Below are 20670 nucleotides of genomic sequence, written 5' to 3' on the forward strand. Positions count from 1 at the left end.
AGGACGACTGCACCAAAGATATTCTGGGAGTGAAAGAAGGGTGTGGCAGCTACCTAAGAGATAGAGGGACTGTGTATATTGGAAAAAAGGCAGACTGTGCCCTCTCTGCAGCCAGCTAAGACAGATGGGTAACAGTGGGCTAGGAGTGGCGCAGGAGAACCCAGCCCTGGTGTGACTGCCCCGGCCCACACAAAGGCAGAGACATTCCTCAGGGAGTCAAAGCTTTTATTACCTGATAATCCCTAGTGTGGTGCCAGAGATACCACTCTGGTCCCTTTACTCCCCATGGTGGGATATGGGCGGTATGAGAAGGGGTCAAGGGTAGAGAGGGGAGAGATTATTTACAGAGCAGGAGGGGACAGTGGTCTGACTGGGGGCACTGGGACAACCGATTTCCTCAAGAGCTCTAATAACTTTGTGCTTTTTTTTCTTAGTTAATGCCTAGCTACCTGGAATGAGTTTTGTGTTTCTTCTTTAGGAAAACATGTATTGATATAAACCAAAGAACAATCAAGCCCAATTTCCAGGCAGAGGATTTCATGATATCAATCCAAACATCACACTATTTAATTCCCCAATAAAACATTGGAAAAAGGACTATCAGTGCTAACACATTTACATATAAAATCTCCACCTAATAGGTAATAGAAGCCTATGTACCAATTTCTAAAACAGTTGTAAGATATATACACAATTTAGGGTATATTAACAAAACAGAATATTACAAAATATTAAAGGCAATTCTCCTGTCCACGGGGCCTCATTGCCTCTCACTTGAAGTTGGCATAATCTGAGAACGCGTCAATATATTCCTGCACCACCTTGTAGCAGAACTCATACTGTTCCTGCAGAGTGAAAGTTGGGGGAAAAGGCCAGGGTTACTGAAGAGAGCAATATATCTGCAGCTCCTGACAAATCCGTTCTTTAAAAAATGGAAAATTAATAAGCACTTTTGCATTTCCACCTGAACCCTGATCTGCCTGCCTGCAGAATTCTGACAGCATTCTTTTCTGGGCTGAGTGAAGCCACCTTCTCCAGAAAGCAGAGACTGGAGGTGCAGATGGTGGTCCTAGCCCTTCAGAGGTCAGACGTGAGTTCACATCCGAGCACATACTCAGTGCTTACTGGTCATCTAGACTGTCAAGAGAACTGCTGAAAGGGAGCTGAGGAAAGGAGGTAGTCCTGAGTTCTCCCCACCTCAGACCTGTGGAGAAGTGAAGAGCCCTGACAGGCACCCCTTCTAGTCTGCACTGAGGCCACCAGCATCTCTTACTGGTATGGGGCTAGGCTATGCCCCCAATGCTCTCCTGCCTCCCAAAGCTTATTCTGTTTTTCTGAGGCACCTTGAGGAAGAATGAGTCTGTGGTTACACAGCCTTCTCTCTACCAGATAGGCCCCTCAGAACAGCCTCCCCCTGAGCTGGCTCTGGCAGAGAGGAGCTGTGGATGGTGTGTGGTGGCATGGATAAATAGGCAGGGTAGCATACCAGTGTCTGGACCATGTGTGGCCTCTGCAGTCGCAGGCTCTTGACGGTCTGGAAGACATCCAAAATCCCCTCTGCTTTCACCCGTTCCAGGACTGTGCTCAGGGCACAGAAGGTCCCTGTCCGTCCTGCCCCCGCACTGTAACAAAGAGATACACTCATCACACCTGCGTGGTGCAAGGTAGCTAGAGAATCTGGGGTTAGCCAAGAGAGGGTGACCAAGGGAGAGAGGAGCATGGGACACTGAAAAGTGTGGGCAAGGAAGTGTTTTTCGAAGTCAAGGAATCCTTTTAATTTGTCAATCCAATGGGCTAAAAGCCATGTTTTCATCTCCATTTCTCATATTGCTAATAAGAATTAGCATCTTTAAAAAAAAAAAATTAGCATCTTTTCATGTTTACTGTCAAATGGTATCAGCTGATATACTTTGCCACTTTTTCTTCTTATAAATGTTTTTTTGAATGATTTATTTTTGTATGTGTAATAAATTAGCACAGCTCAAATTTCAAAAGGTTCAAAACATATAAAGTCTCCTTCCTACGCCATTTCTCCATCCTTTCAGTTTCCTCCTGGGAAACAACCAATGTCATCAAGTCCTTGTGTGTCCTTCCAAAGATAATTTATGCATATACCACACATATTTTTTCTGTCTCCCACTGCTTTCCTCACTAAACAATAAATCTAGAGGACTATTCCAAACCAGTACATAAACAGATTCTAATTAATTTTCTGAAGCTCTGTAGTATAAGATGTAACAGAGCTTATGGAACCAGTCCCTTATTAATATGTTCAGATTATTTACCATCTTTAAAAAAATTTTTTTTTTTGGCTGTGCAGTGTGGCATGTGGGATCTTAGTTCCCTGACAAGGGAATGAACATGTGTCCCCTGCGTTGAAGCATGGAGTCTTAACAACTGGACTAACAGGGAAGTCCCTACCATCTTTTACTATTATAAATAGTGCTTCAATTCTCGTAATTACAATTTCATTGTGGCCATCTGAAGAACATTTACTGGGTCATTTCTAGAAGTTCCTTTGCTCATTATTTTATCTTCAGAACAAATTTGCAGAAATTTTAAATATATACTTTCTTCCCCTTTAAGAGAGATTCCCTTCTCCCAATTATAAAAGCAATACAAACACATGGTAAAATTTTATTTCTAAAATGCAGTCTCAAACAATGTGCCCCAAACTAAATCCACTCCCTCCCCCATGAGTTCTCATACTATCTTTCTTCTGTCAGTGACATCAGCATAACTAGAGCCAGGCTAGGACACCCCTCTTTTTCACAACTATGTCTTATTCATTTTTCTTCAAACTGTTCTCTAAATCGTTGCCCTTTTCTCTTTTCCTATGTTTCTTAAGGAGGCAGGCCTTCCCATGTTGCGCAGCTGGTCTTCCCTACTGTCGGTCTCCCCTTTGTTCCCCTTCCCCAGCACTATTTCCTGCCCAGCATCTTAACTTAGAGACTGTTGTTCCCTAGCACTGGAAGTGTCGAGTTCAAACTCCAAGATCTTCTCTTATCATCTGGGCCTGTCCTAGTCATCAAACTTGATTGCCATGTCTCACCAACATCCCACTCTTGCCTGGCTTTCATCAGAGTCTGATAGAGGCTCCCATCTCGCCCCTCTGCCTGCCTTTTGTGTCTTTTTCTCTCTTCTCCCTGAGGGCTGGGGTGGGCGTACCTGCAGTGCACGGTGATGGGGTGGTTCCCTGACTGTTGCTGCTGCTTCTGCACGGCTGCAATGATGCTGATCATGCCCTTTCCATCACTGGGGATGCCCACTTCAGGCCAGCCATGGAAGTGGAACTGCCGGATCTGCCGGCTCTTGTTCTCCTTGGGAGGAAGGAGGATCAGAGAGGTAGGTGCAACCCTGCTTTCCCTATGGGAGGAGCCCACCCACCAGGCATCTTACCCTGGTGTTGGTGACCAGGAGGTCTCTGACGGTATAGCTCTCACATTCTTCCTCCTTCTTCAGCTCCACTGTGATGTCTCCATATGACACCAGTCCATCAGAGGGCCAGTACTGGGCACATTTCTCCTGGGGGACAAATGGGAGAGGTGAGAGGCTGAGAATACCACATGTGGTAAAAGCAGGGCTGCTCTATGAGCAGACTGCTCCTCTCAATACAGTCCTTCTTACACCAACACACTTCTTCCCCAAGGTATCAAAAACTCAGGGTCATTCTATTACTTACCATCACTGTAATTAACTTCTGATCCTCAGCAGGACATCCATATTTAACAACTTAAGTCTACCAATCACTTAAGAGATAATCACTTAACCTTTTACTGTTACTTATTTATAGTCTAATTTGCAACACTGACAGGATTTATGAAGACTTCTGACCATCAGCTCATAGCTGCATCTAATGTTTAATGGCAGGGTGGAGGGAGAGGAGGAGTGAATGTCTTTGTTCCGATTTCTTCTCCCCCCGACCCTCTTGAGGTGCTGCCACATTTGTAGTTGCTTATACACGTCAGATTGCTAACCCAGAAAAAAGCACCAGCTATGGCGCTTCAGAGCCCGGTCCACAGTGTGTTTTCATCCCTCTCCTCTTCAACTCTCTGCAGTGGCACCTTACAATCGCTAGTTCTTGTGTTTCTGTTCTTGTTAGCACAAGCTGGTTTACTGCGTTGTCTCTGCTTGCACCTGGCTCAGTTCCTTCTACAGCACCTTGCACACTGCCTGCATCTAGTAGGTTCTCAGTAAGTATCAGGGCCCCAGGTGGCGCTAGTGGTAAAGAACACGCCTGCAATGCAGGAGATATGAGACACAGGTTAGATCCCTGGGTTGGGAAGAGGCCCTGGAGGAGGGCTAGCATCCCACTCCAGTATTCTTGCATGGAGAATCCTATGGACAGAGGAGCCTAGGGGGCTACAGACCATAGAGTCGAAAAGAGTTGGACATAACTGAAGTAACTTAGTATGTAAGCAGTAAGTATCTGGTAAATGACTTTTAATGTCTATAGAACAAGCCAGGGTATAAATACATAAACAAAATAACAGTTATGCTGTCCTTTTTTTAGAGCATTTTAGGCGATACCCTAGATCCTGTTGACAATTTAAAGATACTCAGCCATAAATATACTCTATGCTCTATGTTCACTAGGAAAGATCTGGGAAAATTAAATACAAAAATAAAAATCACCAATAGTTTCTCAGTCCAAATAAAATCAATATTAAAAGTCCAATTTAATGACTTTAAAAAATATTTATTTGGCTGCGCTGGGTCTTAGTTGCGGCACAAGAGATATTTATTTGCAGCATATGGGATCCAGTTCCCTGACCAGGCCCCCTGCACTGGGAGCTCAGAGTCTTAGCCACTGGACCACCAGGGAAGTCCCTTAATGACTTGCTTTTCATATGTGTGATCATTCATTACCCCCTTTATAAATGACCCTTAGCTCATTTTAAAACACAGGATTATTAAAGTGGTGGATCAAGGAAATGCCATAGAGCAGTGCTTTTCAATATGTGACTAGGAGCCCTGGGGATACCCTGAGAGTCAGAGCTCTGGACCCTCTCTTCAACAGAACAGTTTTAGAAAAGTCAAACCTAATTTAAGTTTTTGAAAAACCAAAACCCTTAATTAAGGCTCACCTTAAATGAGACTATGCTGGTTTTCAGGGATTCATGGGCAGAATGAGTTTTGCTATCACAGTTCCTTCCCAACACTACCTTTATACAGTTTATCAGTCAGAACTAAAGACTGGGCTTTAAAACCATTAGAAATACTAAGATACAAAGGGCTTGACAGCAACAGACTATAGGAGCCAGAATCACACTATGACAAGAAGAAATTATTAAGGTTCCATACTTAACAGCCTTCAGATATTTTAGATCTTCTTAGTTTAGGCAAAGAGGCATAACAGAGAAGAAAAGGGGCAGCCTGGAAGGAGGACTCCCAGGGATGTACCACTGAACCATCAAGAGTCCCCTCTTCAGGGAGTTCCTTGGTAGTCCAGCAGATAGAATTCCATGCTCCCACAGCAGGGGGCACAGGTTTGATCCCTGGTTGGGGAACTAAGATTCCGCTAGCTTTGTGGCATGGCAAAAAAAAAAAAAAGTTCCCTCTTCAAACTATGGACAAAGAGTTGGTCAACAGTGAAAGCATGTAGCCAGAGCAGGCTGACTAATGGGGACAATCTGCCATGATTATCTGTGGCAGGCTCGAAAAATCAGATTAGTGCTATTGTAGGGTGAATGTCAAGGTGACACAGCTACTCCGGGGAAGCAGGTATCGTGTGCTGAGAAAAAACAAGCACACTTCTGGGGATAGGATTTAAGGAATGATGTAAGATAAAGAGAAGGCACATAAGGTGATTTTAGATGTTGGACCAATGGCAGGAAATTATCCTACTCAGCCAGGTGAAGGCTTACTGAATTTAGCTTCTGTGTGGGCTCCACAACAGAAACAGAAGAATCAGGTGGGGCTTAAATGGGACTTGACTCCCATGGTGCCGCTCAAGGGTGTGGGGAGACGTATGGCAAAAACAGCTGTAAGAGAATCCAGAGCAGGGGCCAGCAGTGCCAGTACCCACTGTTTCCCAAGGCTAACATGCCTTGGTGTCCTGCTGAGAATGGAGACATGAGAGCTGAGTTGGGGAATGCAAGGCTGACAAATATGGGACCCTGCTCTCAAGGAGTAGAGGCTAAGACTCATCTCAGAACCCAAGCTCCACTCTGCATGTGAGGGCCAAAGGGGATGAGGGAAAATGGCAACTAGAAGACCTAAAAGAAGCAATGGAAACAGAGAGGAAGAAGGACCCAATTCAAGTCTTGGAGTGGATACCTCAGGAAAAGTTTCTAACTTTTGTACGCATGGGTAGATTTTCCCTCAAGATAAGGAAGCTCAAAGAGGATTTTTAAACAAGGAATGATATATTTAGATTTATATTTTCAAAAACATGCTGGCCTCCATGTGGAAAAGTGACTAAAAGGGGATGGGAATGGGAGTAGGCGGACTGGCTGCCAGGCTACTTAAGTGATGGAGGAGAGAGATGATTGTCTATATTGGGGTGACAGGAGTTACACTGAAGAGAAGTGAATATAATACTCAGCCTATGTCAAGACTCAGTGACAGACTGGTTGTGAAGAGTAAGAAAAGGAGAGGAATAAAGGTAACTCCTAGACTTCTGGGTGAAAGGTGGTACAGTGTACTGAGATGGGTAAGGATGGAATGAACCAGTGTGAAGGAAAGGAGGAAACCAAATTTTATTTGGGGCATATGAAGTTTGGGATTTTTAACAGACACCCATGAGAAGATATTACATAGCTATGTGGTCAACAGCTGGGAATGCTGGTGGTTTATTTGCTAAGTCATGTCCAACTCTTGCAACCCCATGGACTACAGCCTGCCAGGCTGCTCTGTCCATAGGATTTTTCTAGGCAAGAGTGCTAGAGTGGGTTGCCATTTCCTTCTCCAGGGGATCTTTCCAATCAAGGGATCGAATCCAAACAACTGGGAAGGTGGGGGGGAGGGGGTAATTGGGCTAGAGGCATAGATGTGAGAGTTCCTGGCATATAGATAGTATTTAAAGCCACAGAACTGGATGAGATCCCCAAGGAAGTGTGTCAAAAGGGAACAAAAGTGGGTTAAGGCCTCAGTGTTGGACACTCCAATAATCAGAGGTCATTCAGAGGAGGAGGAAGTCACAAAAGAATAGCAAAGGAGCTTCCAGGCCAGTGAGTACAGGAGTGACATCATGGAAGTCAAGGGAAAAAAGTGTTCTGAGGATGGAGTGTGTGTTGGCGTACAAAGGAACTGCTACAAAGGAACCAGAAAGATAAGAGAAGTAACTTTTGGATTGTCAAGATGGCAGTCACTGGTGACCTTGACTGAAGTAGTTCCCAGAGGACTCAAGCCTAGAAGGATGAGGAAGCTGAGAAGCTGAAAGACAAAGGTAGATGGATCACCCACATATAAACATTGGCCTCCAAGAACAGAAACAGGAACAGGAACCAAAAAAGGGGCAGCAAGCCAGGTGTTGGAGTCATCACTGGATGAGAGATCAGAAATGAGGAGTAGGTGTTCAAGTCTAGTAGATGAATGCTTGGAAACTTGCAAACTATGTAATCTAAAATTTACATTGTTGGGTTATGGACTCTAGGTATTGGAATCCCCAAAGAAGTGGAAACAGAGAAGTTTTTCAGTCTTTTCTCCTGCTGTCTTTGTTTACCTTCCTTCCACTACATAGCACTAAGTCTCTTGCTACGGTCTAGGGCTGACAACAGTGATGGGGATACAGAACTCTGTGGGCTGGGGTCTGATGCGATCGTGTTTTATTGTCTCTCTGGAGAAGTAGAATGTGTCCTTGGGTTGAGTTGACCCCATGCAGAAACTGCTAGGACTGCTCTGATCATGGTCCAAGCTGCAGCTGATGAGGGAATTCAGGCCTTACCAAACATCTTGGTGGACCATTATAGTTAAAATGATGGAGAAAAATAAAACAGGGAGAAGAGAATTTTTGGTTTTAATTCCTTTGGAATTTTAATATATACAGAATTTACATTTTTGGATCAGATGTTTTCTCTGGGAATTTAAACTGGGGGTGGGGAGTGGTCTTAAAGGAGACACTCTTCACTGTCTCATTTAGGCTTATTGTGTTAGTATCTCTTGAGAGCTACACCTGACAAGACGAATGGGAGGTGGAACATAAAGTAAAATTTTCTCTCAGAGGCCAATGAGGCTGGTAAAGAATGTTACTATAACCTGTACTGATCCATTTCAGAAGCTTCTGTTTCACTGGCCCTAAGACAGAGCACAAGGCACAGCGCTAGTAGGCAGGGGGGAATGGGCCGCACCACCTGAGACCAGTGTGTGCATGCCCCCTCTCTCCCCACCTCTACCTGTAAGAAATGTTTCCTGCCTCTCTGCCCTGTACTCTTACTAGGTCTGCTTCAAGGATGGAAAAGCCTGAAAAATCTGACTAGACAGAGTCTGAGGTATTCACTGGGCCACTTTTTATTACGGGGCAGTGGACAGAGAATGTGCTTGTCACTCCAGCATTTTCTGCCTACTCTTTGCATCTGACTGCCACAGATCCAGGGGGCAGAAGTGTGGCATGTAGGTCCCTATTTGCATATTCCATCACAGCTTATCAGAGAGAGTCAGGATACTGCACCTCATTCCTGACAATAAAGGAGCTCATCCCCCAACTGGCCTTTATTACACAGGTGTACACTTCCCCCAAATTTCTCACCTCATCAGTATTGTTATTAATGATAGAGGAAGATCAAAGATCTATTATGTATGTCTGTTGATTAGGTACATGATACAAATCCAGGAAGAGAAATCTTTCAAATTTAAATGATTAAATTTGAAGAAAATCTTGACAAATCAGAACATCAGGTAAGCAGATACAAAGCCTGTATCAAGGTTAAAATAAACAAACTGTCCAAGTACAGAATGGGAATGATGTGGTTTGGAACAATTAACATAAAAAATGTGTTTAAATCCCCGCTCCCCAGGCCCAGTTCAGTCCAGTAGCATCCCTGTGGCAGCGTCCTCTCTGCTTTTGGCTTGCTCTTTTCTAATGTGTCCTTCTAACTGCAGTCAGAGAGATTCTAAAAAACTGACAAATCTGAGACTGTCAAGGGTTCTTAAACTGCTTTACAAAATTCAAACTCTTCACTCTGGCTTAGAAGGACCTTCTCCCCAGGGCCCTTGCTGGCCTCTTCTGCTTGTTCTCTCGATTGTGCCCACTGCTAAGGCGTCATGAAGCAACCATTTACTGCACTGTCATCCACAGCAGAGACAGTGTGAACATAATAAGCACTATCTGAACAAAGACTGGGCCTCTCTGTAATACTGGGAGAGGTGGGGTGGGAAGTGGACAGAGAAAGAGCGACCCCTGAGATTGAACGTACTCAGCAGAGGCTTCAAGGTTCTGACTCAGGAATGGTGTTTGAGATTTCCTACACTGAATGTGAGCTGGCCTAGGGGCCTCTAAGGTCCCTTCATATTCTGAGTTCACTGACAATTCTAATTTTTAATTGACTCAGGGCTTTTAAAAAAAGATTTCCTTGTTATTGACTGTAACTTGTAAGTTTCTTGCTTCTGGAAAAAGAAAAAAAGCATGTGGTATATAAACAGGTCTATAAACAGGTCAGCAAATGTGCTATGGAACTAGCTATTGGATATATATGAAGAAACCATAATATTATTCTCTGTCATCCAATTAAAAAATAAGTTTCTTGTTTTTATTTCTCAAATTCTATTGTTTTCTTTTGGGCAGTTGGCAAAGAGGTGACCCATCTTCCCATCAGTCTTCTGGTTAATTTCTCTGGCTTGGAAGGCTCCTTAAGGGACTTCACACAAGCTCCGATGGAGCTGCAGTCTGACTCTGTATCCCTCATCTTGCTAGCTCTGCTCTGCCCATGGAGGTGGGGTGTAGCAGGTACAAAGCTAGGCATGAGGAGACTGTATTTAGAACAGAAGTGAGAGGTTTGGGAATCGAATGGAAACTCAGACCAGTCCTGAGAGAAGCTGACTGTTCAAATACCAAGAGGCTGGGCAATGGCTATTTTATTAAATCAAAGAAAAATCCTCTTAGCTTCCCCCCCTCTCCCTGCCTTGTTGCTTGTCTCCCACAGCCCAGGATCTTTTGAACTCACCTGGCCTCTCTCCTCCAGTTCTGTTAGCATCACGATAGAGCAAGATTTCCACTCCCAAATCATTCGCCAGAAGTCCTCAATTGTGTGGAACAGAGGGCCTTGGCTGGCGATATAGGAGTCCTTCTGCCGGTACCCCTATGAAGGCCAGGTCAATGTGAGATGACATGTGAGTAAGATGGTTTGATCACGGAGGGGCTAGTAGAGAAGACAGGCCACTGGGCTGGGGAGGGGGCTGCCTAGAGGCAAACAAATCCCAGGCAGAGCTCCTCTTTGGCCAAGGACCAAATTCTGGATGGCACACTGGTTTCCTTGCATGAGGGTGAAGGAAGTGGGGCTGGGGCTACGATGAGCACAAATGGGAAGGTCCAGAGGTTAGTGTTTTTAGCCTTTGGTTTGTGCTGTGAACTTTTCCTTCCAGCTCTTACATTGGTGTTTACCCTCTGTTACCCCACCTTCTACTCTTGGGGGGTCTGACAGACCTAGTGCACAGGAAGGGTATCAGTTCTGCATTTGATGACTGACTCAAAGACCATCCTTTCAAGCAGTAAGAGGGCAGCACTGCAAGGCCCAGCTCAATCTCCACGAAGTGTTGGGAGCTCAGGGGACACTGCCACAACTTACATCAATGAAGGATGCGTTCACGTAGTCTGTGTTCTCCTCACCCCTCTTAACTGGAATGATCACTCTGTTGAATTCATCTGCAAGAAGGACAGCAGCTTGTGGCTCCCCAGCATCACCTGTCCTCTCCTCCCTCTCTTTTCATCTATCCCCGCCTCTTCTCAGGCTCTGGGCAGACGTAATTCCAGCTGGGTAACAACATGCCTATTCCTATCCCAGGAGGCAGAAAACTTTGGCCTTCCTGCTCTTTGCAAAAGCCACTGAAGAACTGGGAGCAATAAGAGACAATGTCATAATTCTTGTCTCCAAGCTGATCATTAACTAGTACAGAAGAAGGCTGAAGGGTTAAGGGAAAGGGGGATGGGCATTAGGGCTTTGGGGTCAGGAGAGGGCTCTTACATGGAATGATCTGTAAAACCCTATTCTTCTTCATGTTGGCTGGAAGGTTTCCGGTCCGCATCTTGTCGTTCTGGATTTTGATCGATGTTAATTTCTGAATTGGGAAGGGGAAGGGAAACATTACTGGTCTCAGTAACTGAACTTGACAAGATTATGTCTGTCACTGGACCTGCATCCAGGCCACACTGGTTGCACACTGCTCTTCTCATCAGAGCCCTGATCTCCATTTCCACATGCTCTTATCAGACCATTGTTTTTTCAACTTTAAGATCAGTGAACAAGACAAGAACGTCTGGGAAACACTGCTTTCCAGGGCCCTGTGGACCACTGTGTTATTTCCTTGGACTGGCACTTTATGATCCTGGAGCAAGGAATCTAGTGTGCCCTTCCTCCCTCCCTCCCTGCTGTTCTATTCCCAGAGGCTGTCTTACCTTCTTTAGAAAAACCTTATTAAGATGGTTTCTTCTCCTGATTCCAAGGTTTCTTCCTGATCTTTGCTACTCAAAGTGTATCCTATAAACCAGAAGCATCAGCTTCATCTTGTCAAATATGCAGAATCTCAGGCCCCAACTCAGAGTTGCTGAATCAGAGCCCCGAGGTAACCTCTTAGTTTCAGGAGTGCTTATGGAAAGTGGTCCTCCCCGTCCCAACCCAGAAATCTCTTGCTTCTGGGAGCACTTTTATTGCTGAGACTGTGACACATCCCATAAATGTGTTTAGAACCATTGTCTATCTGAATACGGCAGGGTCAGCAACCTACGGTCTATGAGCCAAGCTGGTCTACTGATTGTAAATGAAGTTTTATGGAAACACTGCCGTGTTCATTTGTTTACATGGTATCTATGGCTGCTTTTGTGCTAAAACATTGCAGAGTTAAGTAGTTGTGAATAGACCATATGGCCTGCAAAGCCAAAAATATTTATTCTGCAGAAGTTTATTCCTGCTGTACATTGTAATCACCTGGGAGGGGCAGCTGAGGGACTTAAAAAAAAACAAACCACTGCCTGTTTTTGTTTCTTCACCCACTCCCTAAATGCAACCCAAGTGATTCTAACATGCAGGATTGAGAATGACTAGGGTATGAGTCCAGTACTTTTGCCTAGAAAATCCCATGGATGGAGGAGCCTGGTAGGCTGCAGTCCACGGGGTCGCTAGAGTCGGACACGACTGAGTGACTTCACTTTCACTTTTCACTTTCATGCATTGGAGAAGGAAATGGCAACCTACTCCAGTGTTCTTGCCTGGAGAATCCCAGGGATGGGGAAGCCTGGTGGGCTGCCGTCTATGGGGTCGCACAGAGTCGGACACGACTGATGCGACTTAGCAGCAGCAGCAGCAGCAGCAGGGTATGAGTAACGGGCCACAGACACACCTCCCTAACTATCCACATGCCTTGAAAGAGGATTTACCATTTGTTGGTAAACTCAAAAGCAGTCAAACATTCTGTATGCCGCAGGTCACACAGATCCTTCTTTCTGAAAGAAGACAGTTCAGCTCCAACTCACCTTAAACTCCTCCTCTAGTCCATTGTTGCTGGTCCCTGGGATTTTGTTATAAATTTTCTGCAGATGTGTTTCTAGAGAGGTGACTTCCAGTTCTGTATCCCCATATAGATAATGCTCCAGAAGGGCTTGGTATATGAAGACGTATTGCATCTGAAATATGGATGATGCAGAGTTCCTAGTTACACACTGGTGGTGCCGGAGCACTCTCTCTCACACTCCTGTTTCACTTCAGTCCACTTCTTTGATCCCAACACATATAAAATGATTTGCTCTTGTCCAAATTCAAGGAGGTAGGACTCAAAATGCCTGAGTCCCTCTAGGGGTGCTTAAACTTGGGAGGGAGAGTCCTACTCTGATACTCTCCTGGAGAGAAGGACAGATCCAATCCATTCATTCATCCATATCCAGAGCATAGATGGATAGACTGAGGGGCTGTCAAACCCCAGTGACACAGAAAGCCCATGCCAGCCCTCTTCCCAGTGCTGTGCCCTCTGCACCCCATTCCCTAACCAGAGTTGATCACACTGCTGCTCCTGGACCTGGCTGAGCTGTGTCACCACTCTGGGGCAATGGCTCTTCCCTTAGGACCTGTTCCATATCCTTAGGGCCTAGTGCAAATGACATCTGCCCATCTTCCTGACTCCCCGAGGGCACACCCTTCTCTGTGCTCCATATTCTTTTACTACATAATTTATAAGGCCCTTTGTCACACTGTATGATGATCATTTACAATAACCTGGGAGATTGAGTAATCTACGAGGTGGATAGATGTTTTGGTCCTAATATGCCCCCCACCTTTGTTTCACACACAAACCACTCACGTCTGTTTGCACCATCTGGCAGCGCTGTGCCCGGATCCGGCTCACAAAGCCATAAACATCCACTTTCCGCTCTGTATGCATCATATCCAGCATGGCATCGATGACAACAAAGGTACCTGTACGTCCTACACCCGCACTGTGGCCAGAGAGCAGGAGTATTACTGGGATGGCTAGCATGCCTTGGGGGAACACAAAGGGAGGGGGAAGCACAGGGTAGAGCTCTTTCTTCAAGCCTTTACATTCTAATTCTGTATGGAGCAGAGCTGGGACTCTCATGGAACCAACAACCCCACTGTATTGTGAACTCCTTACCTCGAGTTATCAGGACCAGGGACACTTAGAATGGTCTGCAGAGTCCACGTACACAAGGCAGCACTCAACTTAGCTTTCTGGCTTCACAGCAGTGGTCCCCTCACCCCCAATCTTGGAGGACTGCCCTTCCCTCTTTCTTCAAGTGCTTTCCACCTAGCACCCAAACTTGAAGAGTCTCTCTGGCTGCTGCTCTGGGGCCTAGGTAATTCATCTGCTCTGTGCCAGCCTCCTTGGCCAGGGCTCCTATGCCTGCCCTGCTCTCAGTGTGAGAACAGAATGTGGTATGAGTGGGGAGCCAAGGGTCAGGCCACACTGACCTGCAGTGTACCACGATGGCCCCTGCATACTGAGGGTTACAGGCCTTCACCTTCTTAAGGAACTTGAGCATGCCAATCGGTGTGAAAGGCACCCCAAAATCTGGCCAGCTGGTAAAGTGGAACTGAGTGATGAGGCGCTGTGGCTTTCTGTTGGTCACGTCGCCCACCTGTGAATTGAAGAGATCTTGCATGTTGGCCCTGATACCCTGGGGTAGGGCAGCACCAGGGGAAGGAGGGTGAGACTGAAGGGGCCAGGGCCAGCTGTAGCTGTCACTGACAATGGGGAAGTGAAGAGTAATAAACTTCTCAAGAAAACAATTATCCTCCAATTATAAATAAATAAATTTTTTAAAAAATTAAAAAGAAAAGTTTTAACCATGGACAGAGAACCTTCCCAGGAACCCCATGGGGTAGTCAAGGCTGTTATTGTTATTTATTTCTACAGACATGGAATGTGAAACTCAAAAAAGTTAAATGACCTGGTTATGGTCCCAGGATTAGTAAAAGGCAAGGTCAGAACTAAAGTGCAGGTCTCCTAATTCTTGGTAAGCTCTCTTTTCACAGCAGCACACTGCCCTCAGCTGAAGGCAATCTTTGCTCAAGCCTCCAGGGTCACTCTGAAGGGTCAGGAGCAGGGTCACTCTGAAGGGTCAGGAGCAGGGCCCACATCCTTGATGTCAGGAGTCTTTGGGGTAAGAAAGGAGATGAGTCAAGTACCCAGAAGATTACACTACCTCCTGACACACCCAGTTGATACTTAAGATGACCAAACTCCACCTGAGTAATACTTTTTCTCCCAGTCATGAAAATGTTCCTCCCTTGGCTTTGATCAAAACGGGGAGAGGGGGGAAGATAAAATTCTGAGAGCCTTGATCTCTGATTTCAGAGTCCAAACATACTGCATGCTCAGTGACTCCTGACCACCCTGAGTAAGAGGGGGATGACCCAGCCTGTTCTGCCCTCTTAATGGTCAGCAGATCCTAAATGAGAACCAAGAAAAGAGGCAGTAGACAGTACCTGTTGAATGCAGAACTTCCGTACTGTGTAGTCCACCAGCACAGTCACATCCTCTACTGACACACGGATATTCCCGTAAGTCCAGCAGCCTTGGTCTGGCCAGTACTGGGCACACTTACACTGGAAAGGAACAGACATGCATCCCCCTGACTTCAGGCCTCCCACCCCTAAAGGAAAGGACCACAAAAGCCCAGACTGAAATCTTCAGAAAGCCTTCTGGCCTTTTCTCACACGTCTGTCAGCTGCAGACTTTAACTGTTCCCCTTTTTTTCTTTGGCTGTGCCATGCAGCTTGCAGGATATCAGCTCCCTGACCAGGGACTGAACACAGGCCACAGCAGTGAAAGCCCGGAATCCTAATCACTATGCTGGCAAGAAACTCCCTGTTCTTTTTTTAAGTTCTTCAGTTTCCATCCCATTTAGCACAATCTCTTAACTTACACATAGCCCCAGCCACATATTTCCTCATTCTTTCCCAACTCTAGTGTTTCAATTCAGGGCAAATCAGAAGCCATTTTATGTATAAAATCTGTACTTCCACAATATTCCAGGTCACGCTCTAAGGGCAAGTCCACTGATCCCCTGGAAAAAGCAAGCTGCTATGAGGAAGTCACTAGGATGGATTGATACAGACTGTAAACTTGCCATGAGAGGCCCAAGGCCTTCTTTGGGGATTAGGCCTTGAACAGCTCCCAAGAGCCACAGGTAGGGATGGAAGAAACGAACTTAAAGTCCAGCTCTAAAGCTAACCCTCCTAAGCTGATCAACACACCCAACAGCCCAGCATGGGTATTAGACTGACTCCGGCGCCATCCTGGAGAGAAACAGTCATGAATTGGGATTCTTCTCTGGGGCCTGATCCAGGACTCAGGATTGGTGCTGGCTGTGGCCCAGTGATGGAGCTGACTAGGCATGGACTTAGCAGTCACAGAAAGAAAAGGGCCAGTCAGAAGCTTTGCCTGAAGGATGAGGTCGGGGCTTCACATTTCCTTGGGCCCAAACAGCTCCCTCTGCTGACTCGGGAGGAGGGACAGCAAGAAAACAAAAGCAAGAAACCCAGGGGAGTGAGGGACAAGAGAAGCCAGGGGAGAAAAGCCTCACTGAGGCTTTTCCTTGGCTAATGGTCCAAGTCTTTCTTCTAAGATGTTTTGGATCTAAGGTGAGTTATTTGGTTACCAAACACAGGCCGTGTCCTAGGAATATCCCTCAGATCATCGAAGGCGTCCAGGCCACAGGAAAATGTAGTGGGCACCCTGGCCTGGAGTCTGTCTGGATGAATGACTGGCACAGAAGCCAAAATAGGTGGACACCCTAGGCTCAAACACAGAACACCAAAAAAGCAGTCCCTCTGTTCGTCATGCCTGTATCAGAGGCCATTCTATCTAATTTCTCCACTCACCTCCTTTCTCTCCTTCAGATTGGTCACCATGACAATAGTGGCTGTGTTTTGTTCCCAGATCATCCTCCAGAAATCATTCACCGTTTCTTCCTTTGGTCCTACAATAACCAACAGCAAAGATGAGAACACACAGCAAGAGGAAGAAGGATGCTGGGAAATTAGGAACATTCATTCCTGATTTTTGGAAGCCTGTGCCCACATGTCCCCAGTTAATTATAGAATCCATCTACCCATCCACCCACCTACTAACTGAACATTTCCACCATGTATGTGTCAGGTACTTCAATAGGAAGTGAACTGGGGGTGTGAAGTTGTCAAAATAAAAAGAGACCCATACAATGTTTCCCAAGGATACTACAGTTGAGGATTAGGAATCATGACTCCTACTGAATACCAGTGTTAAGGGCAAGATAGTGAGCTACGTGCTTTATATCTCATTTACTCTTCTTACCATGCTGTGCGGTGAGTATCGTTAGTGAAACAGGTTGGGTAAATTGCTTAGGCCGAAATTTAAAATTTACTTCCTATACAGCCTTTTCCAGAAAGCCACTAAAAGGGCATAAATAAAGAAAAAAGTGGGATCTAATATAGGACAGAGACTAACAGAATCCCCAGGGTATTGGAAAAGGGAAGGCTCAGGATAATTACTCTGCTAGAGGCTAAAGGGCAATCAACCCAGAATGGAACGAAAGAAGGTTCTAGAAGGATCCCAAGAGAAAAACTTAAAAAAATTAAACCTCATGTATCTGAGGGTACCAAGAGAAAATATGTATTTCCAGCAAAGAGTTTGGAGGGGAAAAAAAAGTCAGTGCTAGGTATATACAAAATTAAGTAAATAAGGAAAAAAGGTAATTATTAACACTTGGGAAAAAAGAAAACCAAAAACTGTATCCAATTAAAAAAAAATCATATAATACTATGTGCTTTAGCTGTGAATAACACTGGCCTAGTAATAAGAACGTAAATAACAAGTATTATCTTCACTCCAAATTGTGATTTAACTCCACTGGGAGAATAGGGAAAAGGGACACATCTGAGTGTGATGTAGTTTGTAAGATTTAATAAGTTATGTAGTAATACAATAGGGCTTCCCAGGTGGTGCTAGTGGTAAAGAACCCACCTGGCAATGCAGGAAACATAAGAGAGTCCGAATCCTGGGTGGGGAAGATCCCCTGGAGGAGGACACAGCAACTCACTCCAGGATTTTCGCCTGGAGAATCCCATGGACAGAGGAGCCTAGGGGTACAGTCTATGGGGTCGCAAGGAGTCAGACATGACTGAGCTATTCAACAGCAGCAGCAGCATGCATTAGTATAAGAAGAGGTCAACAGATAAAAATGGTTGAATTAGACTAAAAAGGTGAAGATAAAATTTTGAGGGGAGAACTTGTTTCTATAGATCTTGTAATACCTTTTTTGACTTTCTTCAAGAAATTTTGTACTCCCTTTGGTAAAAAGAAAAATATTAAGACGAGAAACAAATCATGTCAGAAGTGGACACATGCCAGAAAGATGTACAGAGGGAAACTGTTTCACTGCCTGGTAAAGTTAGGAAAAATCTCCTGAAGGAGGTGACATCTTAGCCATGTGTTAGGACAGATAAAGCAGACGTGAATTTAGAAAGGAGGCGCAGGGAGAAGAGGCACTCCAGGCAGAGGGGCCGGGGGCTAACAGTGTGAAACACACATGGGCTGAAGGTGAGCTCACTGTGTTGGCGGTGTGGAGGAGAGAAGACGAAGCTAGGAAGATAGGTGAGGTACCAGAATCTAAAGAGCTGGAGGCCAGGTCTTTACAAAGGCTTGTTTTACAGATAATGAAAAATCATTATAGGATGTTCATGCGAGTCTGACAGAAGTTTTACATTAAGAAAGGTCATTCTGGTGGAAGAAATGCAAGGAACAAAGCTAGGGCCTACAGGGATCAATCAGTGAGCTACTGCAACAGAACGAGAAGAGCTGAGAGCAAGGGCGCGTGTCAGAGAAGGCCGATTTTGGAGATAGAAACCGGAGGACTAATCGTATTTAAAGCAAGGGACAGGTAGGACATCTGAATGATCCTAAATTAGGCTTGGTGATTAGGTCTCCAAAGAAGTTATGAGAAAAAGCAGCTCTGGGCTGAGGAAGTCACATTTCAGCTTCTGATGTTGAATCTAAAGAGTTTGTGAGAGTATTCAAGTGGAGGGGCACAAAGTTAGTTTGAAAATGTGGCTCCAGAGCTCAAGAGAGGCAGCAGCCAGTCAAACAAAGGTGGGTATTAGATGAACTCTCTCAAAGAGGGGGTGGGAGTGGGGAGTAAAGAAGGGGTAAAGAATTCTGTGTAAACACAGAATGCTGGGGATCTTTGAGCATTATTCAAGTTCAGACAGAACAAAAAGCTGAGGAGGCAGAAGAATGGACAGAAATGTGCCATGAAAGACAAGAATGGAATTTTAAAGAAGTAGCCATCTACAATTTTCAAGAGAAACTATATTTAAGATGCAGAAAGAAGAATAACAGCTAGAGAGAGAATACTTAGAGAAGTGAGAAAAATCAAGAGAACAGAATGTCTGGAAATAACAGAGTTTCAAGAAGAGCGAAGTTCTGTGAAGTTAAAGAGGGAGTCTGAGAAAAGGCCCACAAGGAAATCAAAGGTGACTAAGAAATATTTTAGCATCAAAAAGGCACCATGACAAACAGAGGAAGAGACTGTATGTGGTTGTTGGTGCCAAAATCACTGAGTAGGTGGCAGATGAGCTGGGCCTTGGAGAGTGGCCCTGAATCGACAGATGGCTATAGAGGGAGGGTAGTGGGGCTTGGTTAGGCAAGGGCCAGGCCCTGGTAGAAGATTCAAGAGCAAGGAGGATATAAGGCTTTTCCTGACCACTCTACTTTATTTTACCTCTATCCCTATTTTACCATGCTCACAGTACTGTCCAACAGAATTTTAGGCGATGATGGAAATGTTTCATATCTGCACTAATACGGTAGTCTCTAGTCACTGTGACTAGTATGACTGAGGGACTGAATTTAAAATTTTATTTAATTTTAATTATTTTACTTTGGCTGTACCATATGGTTTGCAGGATCATAGTTCCCTGACCAGGGATTGAATCCATGTCCTTAGTGGTGAAAGTGCAGAGTCCTAACCCACTAGACTGCCAGGGAACTCCCTAAAATCTTGTTTTAAATAGCCACTTGTGGCTAGTAACTACTGTATTGAACAGAATAGCCACTTACCAAAGTTTCTGTTTATTTTGCTACAAATATCCTCTAGGGGTAAAGAACCCGCCTGCCAATGCAGGAGACTTAAGAGATGTGGGTTTGATCCCTGGGTCAGGAAGATCCCCTGGAGAAGGAAGTGGCAACCCATTCCAGAATTCTTGCCTGGAGAATTCCATGGACAGAGGAGCCTAGGGGGCTACAGTCTACAGGGTGGCACAGAGTAGGACATGACTGAAGCAATTTAGCACAGCACGGCATCCTCTACCAACTAAAGGCTCCTTAAAGGCAGAGACCATACTCTATTTTATTCCTGTACATATTTCCATCACCTAGGCCAGTGCGTGGCACACAATAAATGGTCAATAAATATTTGTTGAATGATTAATTAAATGGGCTTTGATGGACCATAATAACATCAATTACTTCACAGTGCTACAAACATCAAGATATTTTTTGCTAGGATCCTAAAAGTGAGGACACTTATTAGAACTTTACACTGTGGAAATGTGTACAGAGCATGTATAGCACATTGGGTCCCTGATTTGAGGGTTTTTAGACCACTTTTCTGTGAATAATAGTAGAGCTCAGGCCCATGAGTGGGTGGAGATGAGTCAGACTGGACCTTTGAGTCTCTAATCCTCTTTAGAGAAGCTCACTAGACTGTGTTGTGAGTGTGTGTTGTGTGTGTGTGTGTGTGTGTAGTGTTTTCCAGTATTTTTTATGTACATATAAAAAAGAATTTATTTCAAAGGACCCCTGGACACTAAATCATCAAGATGAAGCCCCTTAGTTAGAAACCTGCAAGGTAAATTGCTTTTCTTTCAGGTGGTAATAATTACAGAAGCTAATACAGTCTGTGTAATCTATTTAGGATTTGGAAGAAAAAACCCAAGCCCATTCATGGTTAAACCCAAGAGTAAAAAATTATCTTATTTTACCTTGTGCAGCAATGAATTTGTTCTTTTCCTGGTAGCCCTGGGA

General features: G+C 44.9%; 1 protein-coding gene across 6 annotated transcripts in view; it reads right to left on the reverse strand.

Moving 5' to 3' along the window:
- Nucleotides 1-208: 208 nt before the first annotated feature.
- The window catches only part of PTPRA (protein tyrosine phosphatase receptor type A), a 176351-nt gene continuing 155889 nt past the window's right edge, over nucleotides 209-20670 (reverse strand). For all 6 annotated transcript variants that reach the window (XM_070381318.1, XM_070381316.1, XM_070381317.1 and 3 more), the window contains 13 exons: nucleotides 20628-20664; nucleotides 16491-16588; nucleotides 15093-15212; nucleotides 14076-14242; nucleotides 13447-13582; nucleotides 12626-12775; nucleotides 11121-11214; nucleotides 10725-10801; nucleotides 10104-10238; nucleotides 3400-3525; nucleotides 3169-3320; nucleotides 1487-1622; nucleotides 209-845 (listed from right to left, as the gene is read on the reverse strand). In XM_070381318.1, coding sequence (XP_070237419.1) covers nucleotides 771-845; nucleotides 1487-1622; nucleotides 3169-3320; nucleotides 3400-3525; nucleotides 10104-10238; nucleotides 10725-10801; nucleotides 11121-11214; nucleotides 12626-12775; nucleotides 13447-13582; nucleotides 14076-14242; nucleotides 15093-15212; nucleotides 16491-16588; nucleotides 20628-20664 — 1503 coding nt within the window. In that variant the 3' untranslated portion in view covers nucleotides 209-770. The remainder of the gene's footprint in view (nucleotides 846-1486; nucleotides 1623-3168; nucleotides 3321-3399; nucleotides 3526-10103; nucleotides 10239-10724; nucleotides 10802-11120; nucleotides 11215-12625; nucleotides 12776-13446; nucleotides 13583-14075; nucleotides 14243-15092; nucleotides 15213-16490; nucleotides 16589-20627; nucleotides 20665-20670) is intronic.

This window comes from Bos mutus, chromosome 13 (genome assembly GCF_027580195.1).
Source record: "Bos mutus isolate GX-2022 chromosome 13, NWIPB_WYAK_1.1, whole genome shotgun sequence".
In the NCBI taxonomy this organism is placed as follows: domain Eukaryota; kingdom Metazoa; phylum Chordata; class Mammalia; order Artiodactyla; family Bovidae; genus Bos; species Bos mutus.